At 36.6% G+C, this 20,153-nt stretch overlaps 1 protein-coding gene across 4 annotated transcripts in view; it reads left to right on the top strand.

The window, feature by feature from the left end:
- The window catches only part of FMR1 (FMRP translational regulator 1), a 32,620-nt gene extending 12,813 nt beyond the window's left edge, over nucleotides 1-19,807 (top strand). For 2 of the 4 annotated variants that reach the window (XM_041485121.1, XM_041485118.1), the window contains 8 exons: nucleotides 2,849-3,019; nucleotides 3,119-3,197; nucleotides 5,532-5,641; nucleotides 9,034-9,120; nucleotides 11,963-12,158; nucleotides 13,453-13,632; nucleotides 14,574-14,656; nucleotides 16,388-19,136. In XM_041485121.1, the coding sequence (XP_041341055.1) occupies nucleotides 2,849-3,019; nucleotides 3,119-3,197; nucleotides 5,532-5,641; nucleotides 9,034-9,120; nucleotides 11,963-12,158; nucleotides 13,453-13,632; nucleotides 14,574-14,656; nucleotides 16,388-16,549 (1,068 nt within the window). In that variant the 3' untranslated portion in view covers nucleotides 16,550-19,136. Of the gene's footprint in view, nucleotides 1-2,848; nucleotides 3,020-3,118; nucleotides 3,198-5,531; nucleotides 5,642-9,033; nucleotides 9,121-11,962; nucleotides 12,159-13,452; nucleotides 13,633-14,573; nucleotides 14,657-16,387 lie in introns of all 4 variants that reach the window. The other 2 variants (XM_041485119.1, XM_041485120.1) reach the window with 2 other exon arrangements.
- The last annotated feature ends 346 nt before the right edge of the window (nucleotides 19,808-20,153 follow it).

Here is a 20,153-nt window from a genome sequence, read left to right as displayed (position 1 = left end):
TTGTCCATGGGTAAAAGAAAAAAAAAGAAAAGAAAAAGAGTAGGCAAGGAAATAAGAGGTTTTTTTTATACACCAGAATTAACATTTCTTCATGGTTTTTCTCCTATCTACAAATTAGTAAAAATAGCAATATTTATGAAAACTTTTTAGATTCGCTGTCAAGAACCAGAAGTACCACTTAAACTCCTGTAACTCAGTTTGACAAGGGTGTATACCAGCAGTGTTTCTGCAGAGCCAGGTTTCATTCCCCCTTCCCAGGGGTTACATCTGTTTGAAGTGGGATGTCATGTTCAGGCCTTGTGTATCCAGTGGGTATACTCACTGTTAGAAGAAGTTCTCACTTCTGTTGTTCTCTCTTTCGTATCTTGATTTCTGTGTTTCAGAGCTGAAATCCAAGTTTGTTTGGATTTTGATTTTTCCCAAGATGGACAGACCAGTTCTTCCTCATTGGTGTTCTTTACTGAACACCCCACTGTAGCTCTTCAGTAATCATTCTTCTTTATCCTCCAGAACTGACAGTTGTGTGGGCAGTTTACCTCTTGAAGTGCAAAGTATTATTTTGGAGGTGGGAAGAACAACAGCCTCTTTAGAGCTAATTCTCTTTACATGCCCCCACAAATGCATGCACCAACAACTGTTGCCATTGATTCCTTTCCCAAACTAATCTTGGATTCTTCTTGTCATTGTAACACTGAGTCTTTTTGCTGCTGTGAAAGTCTCAAACTTGATTTTGTTCTCACTAGAAAACCATTGTTGAACTTCGGTTTCTACCTAAGTACTTAAATAAAGGTTGTGAGATAAATATATACAGTTAAAATTTGTGTGACAGAAGTTGGCTGGTATTTTTCATTTTGGCATTTGTCTTTCTTGTAGTTAGAGTAAATATAAAATCATCCAAAGTTGAAAGGAAGAGCTTCAGATAATAAAAATCATACTCATGATTATTGTTGAGACACTGACATAGCAACAGACTGCACGTGTCCATCTGCAGAAAAAATACTTAGTGAATGCTTTGGGCTTTATTGCATTATTAATAGCAGCTTACTGTTTTCATCAAGTAAACCTTTGGATGTGTCTCATAGTCACTGAACTTTCAAAGTCTGCCACTTCTTTCCTTTTAGCAGTTTTACCTATTTTGTTTCCTGAGTCATTATCACTAGACCAGCTTTTTTTGTTCAATGGAGTTTTCTTCCTTTTTGTTTTACCTTCTTTTTTGAATATTATCTTCTTGACTTGCATGGCTCTGCTTCTCAAACATGGCTTTTAGAGCATCAAGTAAAATAACAGATTATTTTTTGTTTACATTCTTTCCCTGTGGGTGTGATTTAGCTGGTTTGGGTGTCTTTCACATACTAAAAGCCTAAATTGACAAGTGTTTTGTGTTCTGGTTTGTATTTTACTGTATCTAAGTAGAGCTCAGTTCTGGCTGCTATGTAGGTATTAATACATTATTACATTGATGTTTCTTCCAAATGTATTGGAGGGAAGAAGAACACAGAATTTCTGATGTTTAAATAGAACACACTTCATAATAATTTGCAGAAAAGTTGATGCTGTTTTAGTACAGGCAGTAAAACTCTGGTTTGACTGTCAAAGCCAAGGTACTCAGTGATGATGTAACTTCATCTTTTTCACGTGTCGTAGATAGTTAACAACTGATGCTTGTCTTGGTCATCTTGTTTTCTCCTCTTATTTGGTTGTCTATAAAAGATGTCAGCTAGTAAATCAGCATTTGGATTATCTGTTTGAAGTAGAAATCTGAGCGATTAAGAATAACTTTTGTTTTCCAAATTGTCTGTAATGTAGCTACTGAGGTACTTTGAAAGTGCACTTAGAGTATCTGAAGTATTTCGTACACTTGGATACTTACACCACTATCTACTGTAACCAACTCTTTGAAACAGTGATTTAGCACAGGATATTTACCAGCAGCTTTAAGCAGGAGCAGTTCAGAAAGCAGTACCAGTTTAGCTGGAACAGTATAGGGCTTGTTTTGGGCAATTCCTTGATGTTTTCTCAACATCTGCAGGGTCTCACTTTGCTGACATTAAACTGCTAATTTGAAGTGTGCTTATGTGTGTCTTGACAGTAGTTACAGCTTCGATTGCAGTGCAGAAACATGGACAGGATTATATGTCTTGGCTTTTATCTTTTCTTCCTTGCAAAACACTCCTTCCTTAATAGATTATCACAGTTGGAAATTCTCTATTTTCCCACAATGCATTAAGCAATTATTCCTTTCCTGTGTTCTGTTATGCTCACACTTGTGAGTGCTCAGTATGACCCTTCTGTCTGGGTAGATGTGTGATTCCTGGATGAAATTCTGATCATATTTGTTCTCCGAATTCAGACAGTTTTTGTGTTGTCTTGCATAGGCACAGATTCTTCATTTTTTTCAAGTGCAGTAGATATCCACAGCTGCTCTGTTTTATACATAATTTTGTGTCAGTGGTTGAGTTATTACAGTTTCACCACCTGTTGAAATTGGTGCTGGTTTTTTTTCTCAGAGATCAGAAGGTTTGCTTTAATAATAGTAAGGTAGTTACTATTTTACTACCTTATGAGTGCTGTCTTAGCTAGTAACACCTGATAGCTGTGGCTATTAAAGGGTAATTCAAAATAGGTGTCAACACAGCTAGAGGCCAGCCTTATGTTAGTATTTAAAAGATTTCTGAAGGAGACTCCTTGGTGCTTTTGAAGCTAACATAAGTGCAGTAAAGGGTTTGAGTAAATAAAAAGTAGGCTTAAGCACCTGATTTGAAAAATAGGCTTGAAAATTATGTTGATTTCTATCTCCAGTGTGCTGGAGAGACAGGCAATAGTGAGCTGACACTAGATTTTTCTTCAGAGTTCTAGGCAACTTGCATCCCGGTTCCATGAACAGTTTGTAGTACGTGAAGACCTAATGGGTTTGGCCATTGGCACTCATGGTGCTAATATTCAGCAAGCCAGAAAAGTCCCTGGAGTGACTGCCATTGATCTTGATGAAGATACTTGTACATTCCATATTTATGGAGAGGTGAGTTCCCTTTTTATCATTTCAGAAAATACCTGAAAGAAACAAGCAAACAAAAACCCTGGAAATGCATCTTGTTTCTTACACATCTTTCTATTGTAGGATCAAGATGCGGTGAAAAAGGCAAGAAGTTACCTTGAATTTGCTGAAGATGTCATACAAGTCCCAAGGAATTTAGTAGGTATGTCAGTTCTGGAGGCTGCCTCTGTGATAGGAAAGAAAAATGCCTTCTGAGAAATGCACTGAACTAGAAGCCATGTGCTGGTGTTAAAGTATGAAGCAGAATAGTTTCTGGATTGAGCCAGGGAATTATCTACTTCCTCCAAACATGTCCAGAGACTAGGTCAGCTATAGAAGAGATGAATCTGCAGTTTCATATTTTCCTAATATATTTTGAATAATTTATTTGATTTACATTTGTCTGGTTTCCCCCTGTCCTTTTAGAGATGTTTAGAAGCAGCACTGTGAGATGAACTAGGACTTGGGTATCAATGATGAAGAATTTCCATTGCCAAACAATAAAAAAAGTCCTTAAGAACACATGCAGCCCGTGTATATGTGGGGAAGTCATTAAGAGCTTTTGATGCCACAAAGCAAAATAAAAATATGTTATTTCATTCAGAAGATAAGAAAATAGCAGAGAAAATACTTTATAACATAGCCCTGAAAGCAAATGCTTTAATAGGTTGTCAGGGAGGGTATGAAAGCTGGTGTTGAAGCAGTGTGAAATTCTGCAAAAGAACAAGTACTGAGGAATGTGGCAGCTCAGCTCTGGAATTGATTAAAAGCAGTAGTTTTCCCTTCCTTATTCCCTCCTGGTTTTACTGGTGATAAGTGAAAATGATAACCTGCCATCATTATTTTAATTTGAGGACTTAAAGTCTGTTTCTCTTTAGAACATAGCAATTATATTTTTTTGGCAGGTTTTCATTTCTACTCTTAATCCTTGACATGGATAGTTCAGAATATAACTTTGGCTGAACCCTATGTTATGTCTGAAATAAGCTATGTTTAATAATTTGGCTTTCAAAATTCCTAGTAGTTTGCTTTAAAAATGCAGAAGGCTTATCTTAGATATATATATATATATATATATATACACTGATATTTTTTAATCTAAAGAAAATGCAAACAACCACCTTTTTCTATTTAGTTATATTTTTAAAAATTCTAACTGAAAAAATCTAAACAAAGAAAAAATCCACCCAACATGTTACTGATTTTTTAAAGACTATATGGACATTTTTATTTGAAAATATTTGTGTGTGTTGCCAGATCCTCACAAAAGCTTTGACTGCAGTAACTGATGTAAATTGTGGAGGTTTTGGCGGTTTTGTTTGGTTTATTTTTTTAAATCACTACCAAGGCTTTTTTACATTTATTAGTAAGGTGCTGTTCCATTTCTCAGTAATTTATAATGAAATAAAGTAGTCAGATAAAGTACTCAGAAGTACTTTTTGACACTCAGAACAGCCTGTCATTGAGGATGAACTTACTGGGCATATTTTGTCATGTTTTCTGCAAATACTCATGTCAGAAGAGTTGAATCACAAAAATGAAACTTTATTTAGCTTTGAATGATAGGAGCAACAGGAGGCTGTTGTGACTAAAAGTGGCATTTAAATTCTTCTTCATGGATGAATTGTATCAGTCAAACAGTAGCTGTTATGCACTTGGGGTTTTTTACCTCTAATTTAGTGACATGACAATGGAAAAAGATTGCATTTTAAGATCTCCAGCGGTTTGTTAAACAAAAATACTTTTTTTTGTTCCATGCAGAAAACATTTTTGACATGACTCTTTTAAGCTTTTCTTGAAAGCTGTGATTGAAGGATGGGCTCTCCCTCATCACATCCCAAGCAGCTTAGTTTTCCTGCCAGTTTGCAGCACATTGTTTTTCTGAGATTGAAGAGAACTAAATTTTCATTTTCCTTGTCTCACACTAGAATGTCTGCTTCAAAAGATGTGTCTGCATTACTGGTGTTGGGGTATAATTTATTTCCATGTTTATCTTTGACTTTTTAGTGCATTATAAACTACTGGCAAAAATGTCTAAAATCCTTAGTTTTAGAGAATTTTACATCTGCCTCAGACAGTATCTTTGGTCGTATTTGATCAACTAAGATTTTGTAAATGAACTAAGTTTTGCTTACACAAGAAGAAGTTGCAGCAAATGTTAAGGCACTGTAAAATTATTTTTGTTTGTTTTGATTTGATTGGATATTTTAGATGCAAACAGAAATGTTTGTAATTCACTGAAGTTATTTTAAACCTACCAAAGCAAAGCCAAATAAGCATTCAAGGTACTGAGTATTTCTGTGATCAGTGTGTTTTGTAAGTTAGCACCACAAGCTTATGTGGGCATTTCAGTTTGTGGCTTGTTAGCTAAATCTTTGTTTTAGAGGATCAAGTTTTGCACTGGCACCTAAATAGTCTTGTCTAATTGGAGTACAGCAATACTCTCAGGTTTGGGGAAAACTATAAAGGTGAAATGTTCTCTATGTTCTTTCTGTAGGAAAAGTAATAGGAAAAAATGGAAAACTGATTCAGGAGATAGTGGACAAATCTGGCGTTGTAAGAGTGAGAATTGAGGCTGAAAATGATAAAAATATTCCACAAGAAGAGGTATGTCTTCAGTTGATTTAATTTTTCTTTTTGTCAGTTGGTTATATTTTACCCAATGATAAAATAAATTCTTCCTTTTGTCTTTGTAGTGGTAAGATAAAGTGTTGATTAATGTGTTTTCTGATGGATTCTATCTTTTCTATTAATGCTGAGGGACATTTTTATATAAATTTGGCTTCTCTGTTTTAGAAAAATGCTTTGTGAAATTTATTGGCGGTGCACCTTCTTAGACATGTCACATTGTTCCTGTTGGAAGCAATGACATTTCCCAGCATGTGCTAGGCTATAAATCCATATATATGAAACTTGCTGGTTTCATTCATTATTCTTCTTTGAGTTTGATTTCTTAGGTTTTTCCCTGGTTTAATTTTTCATTAGCAGTTTGTTCTGTTGAAATTAAAAACTTGTACTTTATGTTAAATCTCTGCTTTTAAAAAATACTACCTATGTTGACAAGAGCCTGTAAATGATAACCTAAAGAAAAAACAAGCATCAACACTGTGAAACCCCAGGTTTGCACAGGAAGGCTGTCAGACTTGTGAAGGGCGTGAAGAAAATCTCAAACATTGTCATTTGAGGCACTTCTGTGCGGGGCTGCATTGAGGGGCAAGCTCGTGGTATGCAAAAAATCTTACAGCATGAAGGTCTTGACATCTCAATGCAAAAAGACTCCCTGCAGTTTCAGGTGTGAAATGTGCTTAAAGAAAACTGAACTGCCTTTCATTTACCTCAAAATCCAAATATGTACCAGCTAAGAGCCTTTGCACTTTGAATAAGCTATGAAATGTGGTTTCTGGAACCCTTACGTTCTTGCTTGAGTAGTTATTTCCTCTGCTGTTTTATCACTGTAGGGCTTACTGGAAATCCACAATCCAATTTCCATCTTTCTGTACAGAGTGGCTAAGCAATTAACTAAGGGCTTTTTTTACTCTTCTACTAGTTTTACATCTGTCTGGAAAGGTAAATGGTCAATATTTAGACTTAAAGGTTTCACTGGTCTGTCGTATTTAATTTCTAAAGAAAAATTCCTGCAGCATAAAATGGAATTAGTTTAATAAGCAAGAGGGTGCTGCTATTGCTGCAGGCTGGAGAATCACAGAAGGGTAAAAGAGCCAGTACTCATGGCAGCAGGGAGTATATATATATATTTTTTTTTTTTTTTTTTTTTTTTTTTAATTCTGACTTGAAAAAGCTGATCTGCTTACATTTTTCTGTCCAAAATGCAGCTTTTAAGGATTATCTTAAAAGGTCTTTTTTACCTGTGAAGCTCTGCATTCATACTTCTGTTTTACCGGTTAATGACATTTCTGACACTGGCACTGCTTGCACTGCTTCATGTGTTAGTTGTGTCATGCCAGGTGCAATACAGAAACCTGAGATCAGACTTTAACAAGAGTTAGTACTTGTAAATTGAATGCAGCTTTATTTCAACTATGAAATCCAAATAATCTTCCCATATGTAAATTTGGATATTGCAGCCCTTCTTCTTGCAGTAGAACAGTAGTTCAATTAAATTTTAATACAGTACTTGTTTCTTTTTATGTGACTGAGATGTTAGAATACTGCCCATTAGTTTCAAGTGCAGTTCTATACATCCCATAATTTTATAACAGGCCATCTTCAGGCTTTTCGTATTTTAAAATGAGATAGGTACTGTTTGTTACAGTAATATATATTACTTTTATCTCTAAATTTAGTATGCACATAAGGTCTGCTCAGTTTTCCCCACTGCAGCCAAGTTGAGCATAGGTGCTTTTACTTTGGAAGACAAAAATAAGGTTCAAAAAATAAGCACTCTGCTGCTTTTGTAAGGCTGAAATTGCTTGACATGGTTACCAGCTCATATCCTTAATAGCTGGCATTGTTATACCTTGAATCCACAGCCAGAAGCAGCAGCAAGCTGTTTCCTTAAATGCCCTCTTAAATCATTTGTCTTGTCATCATTTAATAATTGATGCTGTGAGCTAGTTAATGCCAGTTTAGTAGAAATTTCACTGCTCTTTATCAGGTTGTATAAAATATTTATGGAACTTAAAATACACCAGATAATAAAACATTTCAGTCAACAATGCCTGTGGCTAAAGAATTTTTAATGCTCATGAAAGTCAGTGTTAATGTTGAGGTTCCTTAGGACTGGAGGACTGTGTATATATTATTTTTTCCTGGTTACTTAATGTAGATGTGTAAGGTCAAATGTAAGGTTTTTGCCTGTAAAAGAAAGGGAGGGGGGAAGAAAACCAACCACAAACTTAAAAGGGGAGACAAATTATAGACTGGCCACTCCTGTGGCATATTGTGTTTTTAATTTTTAAGACATCTGTGTATCAAATAGTTTCACTTCTGCAGCACACCTTCCTTTGGAATGCAGTTCTGTAAAGGCTGTGTGTACAGTGAAAATTAAAGCCTTCTTCAGAGGAAATGGTGAGATAGCAGAACAGTATTTGAGATAATCAGCAGGTATGCCAGGCTCTGGTCTGCAGTGGCATGGGCTTCAGCAGCTGAGTGTTGCAGATGCTCAGCTTAACATCTGCAGTCCACAGTGAAGCTTCACCTGCCCAGGTGCTGCAGATTCACTGCAGCAGGTTCACTGAACAGTCAGGTTCACTCCTTGGGCCTGTGAGGGCTGCACTCACACCTCTGGAATGCTGCAGTCTTAGTGTCTTGGTGTACAAATTGTCCTTGTATTTGCTGAGGTTTACTTAGTTTTCCACACTCATTGAGGCCCTTTAAGATAGGGGTTTTTTTTACCTGTTTTGCCTGCCTAAGTTAATCTTTAGGTGTTTTGTTTCCCAATGTCACAATTTCAGACTTGAGAATTTCCAGATTTATATTTTCCATGTATTTACTGAATACCCTTCATGTGCTTGAAGGGTAGAAGAACTGTAAGTTAGAAATCATCACCTGAAGTACTAACTCTTCCTTGAATATTTTTTGGTTTTTTTTTTTTTACAACTGTACAGATCTTCAAGAAGGATCAGGTTTCGTTTTGCAACACAATGTTAATTTGATTTACTTTTTTAAAAGATCAAAGGTAGACCAAAAGGAGCTGGAGTGAAAGAATGGATGCAGTCAGCAAAAGTGGTATTATTTTGAAGGGAGAAAACAAAGTGTTCTAAATTGACTCTTTTTCACTTGTTCAGAAAAGTAAACATTGACATTGTGATGCAAATGAACTAAATCTGCCTATTGAAAAAAGCTCTTTGCATAAAGGGAATTAGAGTACATGGTGTAGTCAATATCAAATTTAATAGAATTAAAATATACTGTTGTCTCTCTTTTTCATTTTTGCTTATTCATGGTGTAAGAATTGTTTTCAAGTTTTACAGTAGTTTGGTTCTCTTCAGAATTCAATACCTAATCAATAACCAAAGCCTGTTGTTACTGTGTTTTAGGGCATGGTACCATTTGTGTTTGTAGGAACCAAGGATAGCATCACTAATGCAACTGTTCTTCTGGATTATCATCTTAATTATTTAAAGGTGAGGATAATGATAGTGCTTTACCACTGATTTTTTTTCTGTCAATACTTAGGATGGTAACAGTGTGATGATGATAAACTGTTCAAGTCCTGAGGCTGTTGAAAAACTAGTATTGTAACAGGTATTCTGTCTAAAAATAAAATGTTTTTAAAATAATAATTTGTCTGAAGAAGGGGATGACAACATTTTTCAGGATGTAAATTACAAAAGAGTAAGAAAATAAAAAAATATGTCAAAATGTGCTGCCAACTTTATATATGAGAGAGTAGTCAGTCCTTCATGCAACTGCAGAGCAAGCAGCCTTTTATGCAGAATCTTGTATAGAGTGGGCATTTGTTTTAATGCAAAAACGCTAAACTACTTTTTCTGTAATGAATTGACGTTTCACACCTGAGTATGTTTTGTAGGCAACTCAGCTTTATATGTTGTGTTTGCCTCTTGGCTCCATAACTTCCCCAGTAGTCTGTGATGAGTGGTCTGTTGTATAGGGAGCAAAAAATATCCCACACTGTTGCTTATAGTTACTTTTGCCTGTGGTGGTTGTGGCCAGGTGCCCAATCTTCGATGGCAGGGCCAGATCTAACAGTAGGGACAGCTTTGAGTTTAATTAAATTAAAGTCTTGCGTCTCTTCTGAAGACTTCAGACCATTCATGATTTGATACCTGTCCAGTCAGTGTAGTAGCTATCAGTGAATCTTTTAGAATGCTAAAATTTCTTTACATTGTTAAACTTTTCAGTACAGGTAGTCAAAGAAGTCATGAGAAGAAACAACTTTTGTTTTCTTACCAACTCAGTCACTTTACCTTTTAATCCTGCTTTTGTCAGTGTTCTAGAGCAGAGGTGCAGCAGCTCTGCAGCTGTCACAAGGCAGAGGCAGAGAAGAACCAGATGAAAACTAATACTAAAAATCAAGTTCATTTCTTGCATACTCACTATGATTTGAAAAGATATTTCTGGTTTAAAATTCTTTGGCTGCCTAAAATGCATACTTGCATGTGAGTACTTAAATGGGCACTGACATGGTAGCAGAAAGTGTTTAATAGCCCAGCAATTTTATTTTAGATTGATCCGTTCATCCTTGACTATGGTCACTTGGTCTTAGTGGTCTCCAGCCTTCCTGAACAGAAGGTCACAAATAAGTGTTCATCAGTCTTGTGATAACTACTGGATAAATTCCTATCTCAAAAGTTTTATCTTGGCCTTCTCATCCCATTAAACATAAACAAACAAAATATTGTTATCTTAGTGGCCTGTTGCCTTATGATGCAAAATAATGTCCTCCAGTTCACTGACAAGAAGTGGGACAGACTTGTTCCTCTAAGATTTTAATGTTTTTATGCCTCCAAACATTATTGAGGAAACTTTTTGTAAAAGATACATAATAGTACATCAAATGTACTGGATCAGCTCAGAGTCATGAATTTCTGTGTAAAAAGAAGAAAGCAGACTTGGCTGGAATGACTGTAGTGAATTTTCAGGATCTTGAGAGGAAAGACTTATACCAGGATTCACAGCCCCATACTGCAGGAAGGTGGACTTTGGCCTGTTCAGGGATCTGCTTGGAAGAATCCCATAGGATACATTCCTGGAAGGAAATCAGGTTTGGAAGAGCTGGCTCTTAAAGCATCACCTTCTCTGAGCTCAAGAACAATCCATCTTGTTATGCAGGTGTTCACACAAAAGTAACAGTAGGCCTGCAGGGATCAACAAGGAACCTGTGGCTAAATTAACAGAATAAAAAAGAGGATACAAGGAGTAAAGTAAGGACAGGTGAATCAAATGGACTATAAAAGCACAATTTGTGTGGGCAGGGATGAGTTTGGAAAGCAGAAGTCCATCAGGAGTTGAATATGGCAAGGGATGTGAAGGGGAGTAAGAGGAGCTTCTGCAGGTATATTGGCAGCAAAAGGAAAATACAGGCCTGCTGCTGGATGGAGGAGGGAACTTGCTCACAAACAGGATGGATGAGGTACTGAATGTCATCCTCAGTTTTGGGTTTATTATTTATTTATAAGGTTGGTCCTAAGGAATATCAGCCCCCTATACCAATGGAAGGGTCTGGAGCAAGAAGTCTTAGTCTTCCTAAAGGAAGATTGAGTTAGGGAGCGTGGAGCATCTTAAGAGGGAGAGAAGAGTTATACACCAAGTCACTGATGGAGTGCATTCCTGAGTACCAAAGCATCTTAACAAAGTCCTACTTGGACTAGGTGACCTGCAGAGGATGTGTCAGAATAAAACTTCTACCAATAGATTTCTCCCTAGTGAAAGAAGAAGGGGATTGCCACTCTGATGCGAACTAGATAATATCTGAAACTGGCCAAGGTGCTTCATGAATATGTGTTGCTGTATCTCTTTTACCTAATTGTATATGGTGAGGGTGCTGTGTGCTGATGCCTCTGAGCCTGAGTCACAGCCCTTTACTCTCTATGCTTTTACGCACCCTCCCATTCCTCATACTGTTCATTATCATTGTGCAGGGTTTAAAAGCAGAGTGCTTCTTTATGAAACAATACTGTTACATTAGAATTGTTTAATAACTTTGATGTTTGTTATGTGCAGCAGTGTAAAGAGCTTGTGTTCTGATGTGAGTGCTTTTTCTTGATACAAACCTAAACTTGTCAAGTGTGCCACAGGAAGAATTGTGTTGGTAGCACACGGATTTGAACATTCAAAAGTCTTTCTGTTAGACAAGTTATTCTCAAAGCTGAGTTGCTGTTGGAGTATTAAACAGATGACCAGCTGTAATATTTCAGTGGTTTTTCTTTCTGAGACCTGCATGTGTGCACGTACAGATGGTTAAATAGTGGTGGTACATGACTTGCTGGGCTTGTGTTTGCACAGGAAGTGGACCAGCTGCGTTTGGAAAGATTGCAAATTGATGAGCAACTGCGACAGATCGGAGCTACTTCCAGGCCCCCCTCGAACCGCACGGATAAGGACAAAGGGTACATGACCGACGACGGGCCCGGCCTCGGCCGCGGCAGCCGTCCCTACAGAAACCGCGGGCACAGCCGGCGTGGGCCGGGCTATGCTTCAGGTAGGTGCCTCCAGGGACACTTGCACTTCTCAGGGAGCCCTACTGCTCTCATGGCTTCTTGGAAAAGACTGGATGTAGAGCTTTTTAAAAAGCAGTTAATATTGAGTGTCAATATTTGAAGCTTTATGCTGTAAGAAAGTACTTCAGAGTGTAGTGCTTTCCTGTAATTTACACTGATTTCCATGCAGTTCCTGCTTCTTACAGCATGCTTGTGTCTTCTACATTATGGAGTATATCTAGTTATTCCCTAACTCCATAGGGCAAGGATTGTTTTTTTATCTGTATTTTGAACAATTCCTGACAATGAAGTCTCGATTTCATTTAAGCCTGTGTGAGTCTGTCCTTATATAAATATTTATAGGTGAAAATACTGTGTAGCTCAATTTACAGGAAAGCTATTTTCTTCATACTAAATCGAACTTTTATGTTTTTACTAGAAGACCATAGTCACCAAAATAGTGTATTACCCTTTGAAACTTTGGATAATTCATTAATGAATAGTTTTCCAGATTGTGCTTGTCAGAGCAATCTATTACTTCATTATCTATAATGTAGGTCAGCTGATGTTTGTCCTGACTGAAAGGCCTGTAGTGTGAGCTTTGTAAGAAAATCTTAGCTTACATTCTGCATAATACAGAATTAATGTTTTTGTGATTTTTACTATTTTTAGAAGATGTGAATTCACCTTATTAATAATATGGGTTATAGAGGGAAAAAATGGGGAAAGAACCAGCTCTTGTCAGTAAAGGTGATCTGTTAATTGGAAAAATTGCAATGGCCATTTGTTTGATTTGATACGTTTCTAGCATTTTGACTTTGTTCTCTGCTTTTGTAGTCTGTTACAGGCTGTTTCATGATGGAATTTTTTTCTTTTCATAGATGAATTGCAGTGGTGAGAGGAGACAGGACAGGTTATATTCACAACTTTCAGTTGTAGAAATACAAAGGAGTCTAGTCTATTAAACTTATGTTTTATTAGACTTTTATTACATCTTGTAGTATGTTCAGTAATCTATTGATATACTGATAACACCAATTTTAAGGATGTGGCACACTTAATTATTTAGCCTTAAACACACAACTAATTTTTATTAGTCAGTCTTGAATTTTGAAGAAGTGATATATATTATTTATCTTTCTGTATTATATATGTTATAGAGGCAAAAACATCCCAAAACTGTCTATTAATGAAAAAAGAAAGAAAAAATTTAAATATATACACTCTGCATTCTACTATAGTAATTTCATGCTAAGCTACACTGGCGTGTTTGGATTTTTTTCACCCTCTTGATAGGAACTAATTCTGAAGCATCAAATGCTTCTGAAACAGAGTCTGATCACAGAGACGAGCTGAGCGATTGGTCGGCGGCCCCGGCAGAGGAGGAGCGGGACAATTACCTGCGCAGGGGGGACGGGCGGAGGCGCGGCGGCGGCGCCAGAGGCCAAGGCGGGCGGGGGCGCGGAGGATTCAAAGGTAAACGGAGACTCCTTTTGGAAACAGCTGTCACTGTGCGAATCCTAAAGCAAAGTCACTTCTGCCAGCTGCTCCTTTGCTCTTCTGCTCCAACTCCCCACCTGGTGGCCTCTCCTGACTTGTCAGTCTTTTAAATGGAGTATTTTGTTTCAGATGTGTTGAGCATTGAGCAGTGGGGTATAATTCTTTTCAACCAGCTTTATTTTTGGGGGAGTTTTCGCTATCATTTGTTTTTCTAAAATGCCTCTTGGCTCAAGTTGTGGCCTGTGCCATCACACATGGACATCAAAGAATCAAATCCTAGTTTGTCAGTAGATACAGAAAAATCTTTTAACATCTGTATTACTCATTCAGCTGTCCATATTCATATCTTTTATTTGATTTTCATGGAACAGGATAACATTGTAATTTGTGTTCAATGGAAAGGACCAGGCAAAAGTAAGATGGGAGAACTTCAAAAAGTTAAATACATATACAAGAACATATGATGTTCCATTATACTTATTTGTTAAAATACTTTATTCTGCAGTTTTGCTTATTTCTTGAAATGTTTTTTTTAAAATACAGGTGCTGCATAATAAGACGGTAATGTATAATTTAGGAAGCTTATAAGCCGTTGAAAAATATGAAGGTATTAAACACTGCTGGTTGTGTAGCCCTCTTCTGTGGTTACTCATTTTGAGAAGTGTTTTTTTCCAGTCACTAGTCAGTGTTTTTTAAACTGTGGTGGTTTTAAACACTGAGGTTTTGTCTGCATCATCACTTGTGAACACTTTCTTCAGTGATTCCTGACCCATAGTTTAAGAACTGTTGTTACATGTTAGTAATAACATTTGTTCATGAGACAGAAAATTCTGAATTGCCTACTGTGTTGTGTAGAATCTAAGTGGCAGAAGATGATGTCTTTGTTGAACAACTTAGTGGATGAATTCTTCTTCCAGGCAATGATGAACAGTCGCGAACAGATAACCGTCAGCGTAACTCAAGAGAGGCAAAAGGGAGGACAGCAGACGGGTCTCTTGAGGTAACTCTTCTCATGTGGGAAGTTTGTACTGTTAAAATTGTGTTGTGTCATATAGTAACAAGTAGAGTCTTCAAGGTTGTGAGTGACACAGCAGTCTTGTGATTGCATATTCTTTGACTCTCTGATCACATCTACAAAATTGTGTTACAAAATGACGCAGATGCTCAGGACTTTAAATATATCAAGCTGCGTAAAGATGCAATTTTGTAATGCTGTTTTGCTCTGTCTGGTGAAAAACTGATGACAAGTCTCAAGGATTTACTAACCAGCTTGATTTCAGTCTCTTTTCTTACTAGTGCTTTGGTTTTAGCTTTTATTTCTTGCTGTGTTGTGTGTTGTTGTCTATCTTCTATGTACCTAAGGGTAGAAAATCCTTAACACTACATAAAGAGAGTGTGTTGTAGCCAGAATCCTCAGAGTAAGAAAGATTAAACTTCAGAAACTACCTTCAATACTAAATGAAACCTTTGTAATTGAAGGCTATTCAGTCTAGAAAGTAAGTTAAAAATTCACATCAAGAAACTTTTCAAGTAACAGATTTGAAATATCTTGTAATCTTAAATATTTTTAAGCTTTTTATAAAGATATTTCTACATTTTTTCAAATGCTTTGTTTCATTAAGTTATCAAGCTGATGCCTTATATATATATGTTAAGTTTCCCTGCATGGAAACTGTCCTTGCTGTAAATGGTAGCTTGCAAACCTTCTACCATCTCTTCCCACATAGGATGAGTTAAGTTGGGAGGAAGAAACACAGAGCAGCTGCAAGCTGCTGCCTCTGTGTGGTGGTACCAGGAATCAGGGTTCCAATGAGACACAGACATGACGCTTGGCTTGGTTTTTAGAAAGCCTGGTTAAGAAAGGGACAAAATGGAAGAAGTGACCAGATGCTTAGTTTTTGAAATGGGAGTGTGCTGAACTTAAAGGTGTAGTAATTGAGTAGGCGTATGAAATGCAAGTAATTCACTTGGCAAAAGAAAAAAATAAATAATGTCCATGTGAGTTTCATAATTAATTAGTAATTACCTTACAAAGTGGAGAAATGTGATGCTGAAAAAAAACCATAAGGCACTTAAATCATGGGGGGTTTTATCTGTTGCTCCAAGATTTGGATGCAGTGACATGTTACAAGAAAATAAGTACTTGCATGTTGTTCAAATTTGGCTGATCAAGTTGCAAAAATCATGTTACATATAAAGGAATAAGCATTTGCCTCCTTTGTGAGCATAAAATATGCTTTCAACATGCTCTTGTAATTTTTTATGTCCACCTAACAAGGCTACAAAAGTTTTTTGGGTGTATTAAATGGATCTTTTTATTTCAGATTCAAAAAAGGTCTGAGCAGATTTTTTTGAGATTCAGAAAAGCTGCCATGAAATGACACTTTTCTTTTGGGGATTTTTGCATACAAAGAGTAGGAAGTCGAATTACTAGAAGTTGAAGTCATGTTTCAGAGATCCATCTGATATTAATTCAACTCTTTTGTGCACAAACAAACTGGAAATTTTTCTTTTAGCTGCAAAGTCTAGGTAGATGGCAGAGGATTTTTTGGCTCACAGGTATGTGGCATTTTTGAACAGAAAAGAATTTTCACCCTCCCCTGCAGCTGGATACATTTAACAAAGCCATGAGGGGCTGGCACTATTTGCTGCTCCCAGACCGCCAAGGTAGAGAGCGCCCAGGGGTGGAGGAAAGGAGGAGAATGCTTTATATAACTCTGAATTGTTCCAGATCAGAATTGACTGCAATAATGAAAGGAGTGTCCACACTAAAACCTTACAGAATACCTCGAGCGAAGGCAGCCGGCTGCGCACGGGCAAGGAGCGGAACCCCAAGAAGGAGAAGACGGACAGCGCCGACGCGCAACAGCCGCTGGTGAACGGAGTCCCCTAAACTGCATAACTCTGAAGTCATACTTCCTATACTGTTTCAGTAATTCCTATTCCATGTTAGAGAAACTTGTTAGGCCAAAGACAAAATAGTAGGCAAGATGGCGCAGGGCATGAAATGAACATATGTTCTCTGTTAGCCTTTTTTAACATCAACAGTATGCAGTTGTTTTCAGAATAAGAAGTTATTCAAATATTTGCATAAAAATACCTGAACTTCTGAAAATCGCTTCCAAGTACATATTGCAGTTCAAACAATGAAAGATTCTTTTTTGTTTGTTTTAAAAATACTGAGCTGTGCATTGGTAAACTTTCTGTTCAGTTGTACCATTTTAACACATCGGGTCAAATTCACTGCTCAATTTCAATTTTCAGAATAAATAGTGTTTGCAGTAATCAAATTGGCTTCTGTTTTCAATCTAACTTACCAGTTCTTCATGAAATGCTATGTCGTTTTATGTCCTGTGTCAGTTCACATTCTGGTCCACCTTTTTCAATATTGTGGTGGAACCTGAAATCTGTGTGATGTAACAATTGTCATTTTCATTAGCAAAAAAGTTGTATGATCTGTGCCTTTTTTATATCTTGGCAGGTAGGAATATTATATTTGGATGCAGAAATCAGGGAAGATGAGTTGGTAACACTAAATGTAAAATATATGTAGCAATCCTTGTCAGACGTTAGTACTTTATAGACAAGTGCATGCTTTCCATAATTTTTTCCTTACATAAACATTCAGTTAGGCAGTTATAAGAATAGGAAATTTATTTTGCACTGAAGATTTGGCAAATAGTGTTATTGAAAAAGGGGTGTAATTTTTTTCTTTGTAGGCAGTACAGAAGCTTTTTTTTTAAAAAAAAAAACTAAAAAAAAAAAAAAAAAAAATCTTTCCATTGTGGAAAACTAAAAAAACTCATTGTTACTGAGGGAACAAGTGTAACATGTTCACAAGCTAGTAATGGGTGCCTGCTGTTTGGCCAGATGACCAGCCTAAAGCATTGATGGTTTTCATCCTCCCAAAATTTTTGAATTGCTTATTTTAATTTGGGGGCTATTTCACAGGAGAGGTAAGAAGAAAGTCACCATATGTTATGCCCTGGCAACTACAGATGCAGTAGTTGAAATATTGAAGGTAAAATAAAAGTTCTTCATATTTTGAGCTGCAGGGTCCTAATTACCAGCCAATATGAAGGTGTCACAGAATTTGATCCAAAGTACAGCTGTACACCAGGGAAGGGTGGGAAGTGGTGGGAGGAGCTGTGCTTTCTTTCATTTCTGATCACATGTTAAACTTACTGGGCACAACTGCATAAGGACCTTCATTTTAGTCCATTTTTGTTCAGATTACTCCAGAAGGAGAGCCACTGTTTATGTACAGAATTGTACAAACTTGACCTTGCCTCTGATGTATTTTGTGAGTTTTGTTTCTTTGCTTTCTCCATTCTTTTTTTTCCTTGCATACAGGTGAGCATACTAAAACTGGCAACGAACTGCACATGATTTAACAAATATAAAAATGTCTTAAAAAGTATTGCCAAACATTAATGTTGATTTCTAGTTATTTATTTTGGGAATGTATAGTATTTGAAAACAGAAATTGGTACCTTGCACACATCATCTGTAAGCTGTTTGGTTTAAAATACTGTAGATAATTAACCAAGGTAGACTGACCTTGTAATGTAACTGCTCTTGGGCAATATTCTCTGTACATATTAGCTACAACAGATTGGATTTTATGTTGACATTTGTTTGGTTATAGTGCAATATATTTTGTATGCAAGCAGTTTCAATAAAGTTTGATCTTCCTCTGCTAACTGATGTTGATGCAATCCTTATGAATGATTGCTTTAAAAAATATCAACTGACAGAAAGTAGAAAGTATTTCTTTGTTTAGACTTTAACTGTAGCCATTGTTTATTTACACATTTTCGAAAAGTCTCAGATATTGCCAGCTTTCAAAAATGTGGCACAAAATGCTCAAGACGACACAGTCTGCTCATGGAATGGTACCTGTTGAGTGGTCACACTTCATGCACTCATTTCTCACATTCAGTGGTTGAGTTCACTAAGGTGCTAACCCAGGTAAATGTGAAATTCCTAAACCACAGTCTGACTAATTGGCTGCATTCCATTTCCATGTGGGTTTTGGGGTTATGGCCTTTTTCAGTATTTGTGTACTTCACATATATCCCTTTCAGTTCATATTCCAGTGATTTTAAATGTTATTAAATTTCAACAAATTAACCTGTGAATCTAAATGTACACTTTTATTTTGAAAAGTCATGTTGTTACAAAACTTGAAAGTGCAACAAATGTCTGATGCTTGAGTTCAGGTCCGTCCTATTGGTAACTATTATAAAGTACGGTCTAATGAATTAAAATTATTTTTAAAATAAAGTTCTTTGAAAGAGTGAGAGGTATTTGTGAATCATGCCAAAGTCTAAATTCAGTAAGGTTAAGCTCAAAACGTATGAATTAACAAATGCTTAAAAAAATAGAAAGTTTGTGTTTTTGTTGTTTACTGAATGCATTTTTGTTGATGATGGGTGGGGAGTTAAGATATTCAGAGTTATTAAAACTCCGTCAAGGAATAAAAATCATAAAAATCTCTTTAGCTTTTTTTTTAAGCAGACAGAAATCTCTTTAGGAGCATTCACTAGTTCTAGAAGATACTAGGTTTAGTTTTATAAATAACAGTTATTTTAATATGTTACTTTGGAGCTTTTTCAGCCCTTCTTTTTCCTTAATATCGAATATTATGTACCATGTCCAGGAAGGACATTGAGTGCTGTGAGTATGGGACTGAGTGTAGACCCTGTTTCTTCCTATGTGCAATTACTGTGAAAGGCAGCTTATTTTCCTGAACTGCAGTATGTTTTCCTGCAAAACCCTTCAATATTGAATATTAAAAGGAAAAACTTTAGCTTCCAGTGAGTATTCCTCAGTTATTTCAGGAGTCCTGCTGCACAGTTTGCTAAGTTCTCTGCTAATCTGCAAGAGAAGATGGGTGTCAAATATTTTTATCCTGTGTATTTTTAAAGGTTTTGTCTATTTTCAGAAGCAGCAAGACTTGCATTGGAATACCTATGTTAAGGGGTGGGGGAGATGTGTTGCTGGTTCTGGTGGCTACTTAAAAAAATTTTTTAAAAACTGACAAGGCTGAGCTTGTTTCCACAGTAATGTGTACTAAGCTTGTTCATCATTCACTTGAACTTAACCGATTTTCATCCTAAAAGATGCTAGTCAGAGTCGTTTCTAGACATTCACACCCATGAAAATTGGGGTGACTAGGGATGTTTGCATTGTTAAGGTATTAAGGCAGCTTAATATATGTTAGGAAAAATGAGGTTAGAACTCCTGAGCTTAGTGTTCTGAATAGATTCCACTTGGATCACAAGGTTCTCCTTGTTGGACATTCATTGGACTTAAGCACAATGTGGGTTTCACATCATATTTTTATGCTGTGATTTACAGAAACACTCTTTACTCTGGCAGTGTGAGTCTTTGATAGAGGACTGTGGATCTTTAGCCTGCATCAGGGGATGAATCTGGTTTTCTACAAACAATTTTTTAAAATGCATCACACATCTGTCACTTGTGCTTTCACA

The sequence above is a fragment of the Pyrgilauda ruficollis genome, unplaced genomic scaffold (genome assembly GCF_017590135.1).
Source record: "Pyrgilauda ruficollis isolate IOZ18807 unplaced genomic scaffold, ASM1759013v1 scaffold7, whole genome shotgun sequence".
Lineage (NCBI taxonomy): Eukaryota > Metazoa > Chordata > Aves > Passeriformes > Passeridae > Pyrgilauda > Pyrgilauda ruficollis.
This window is presented reverse-complemented; position numbering and strand designations above follow the sequence as displayed.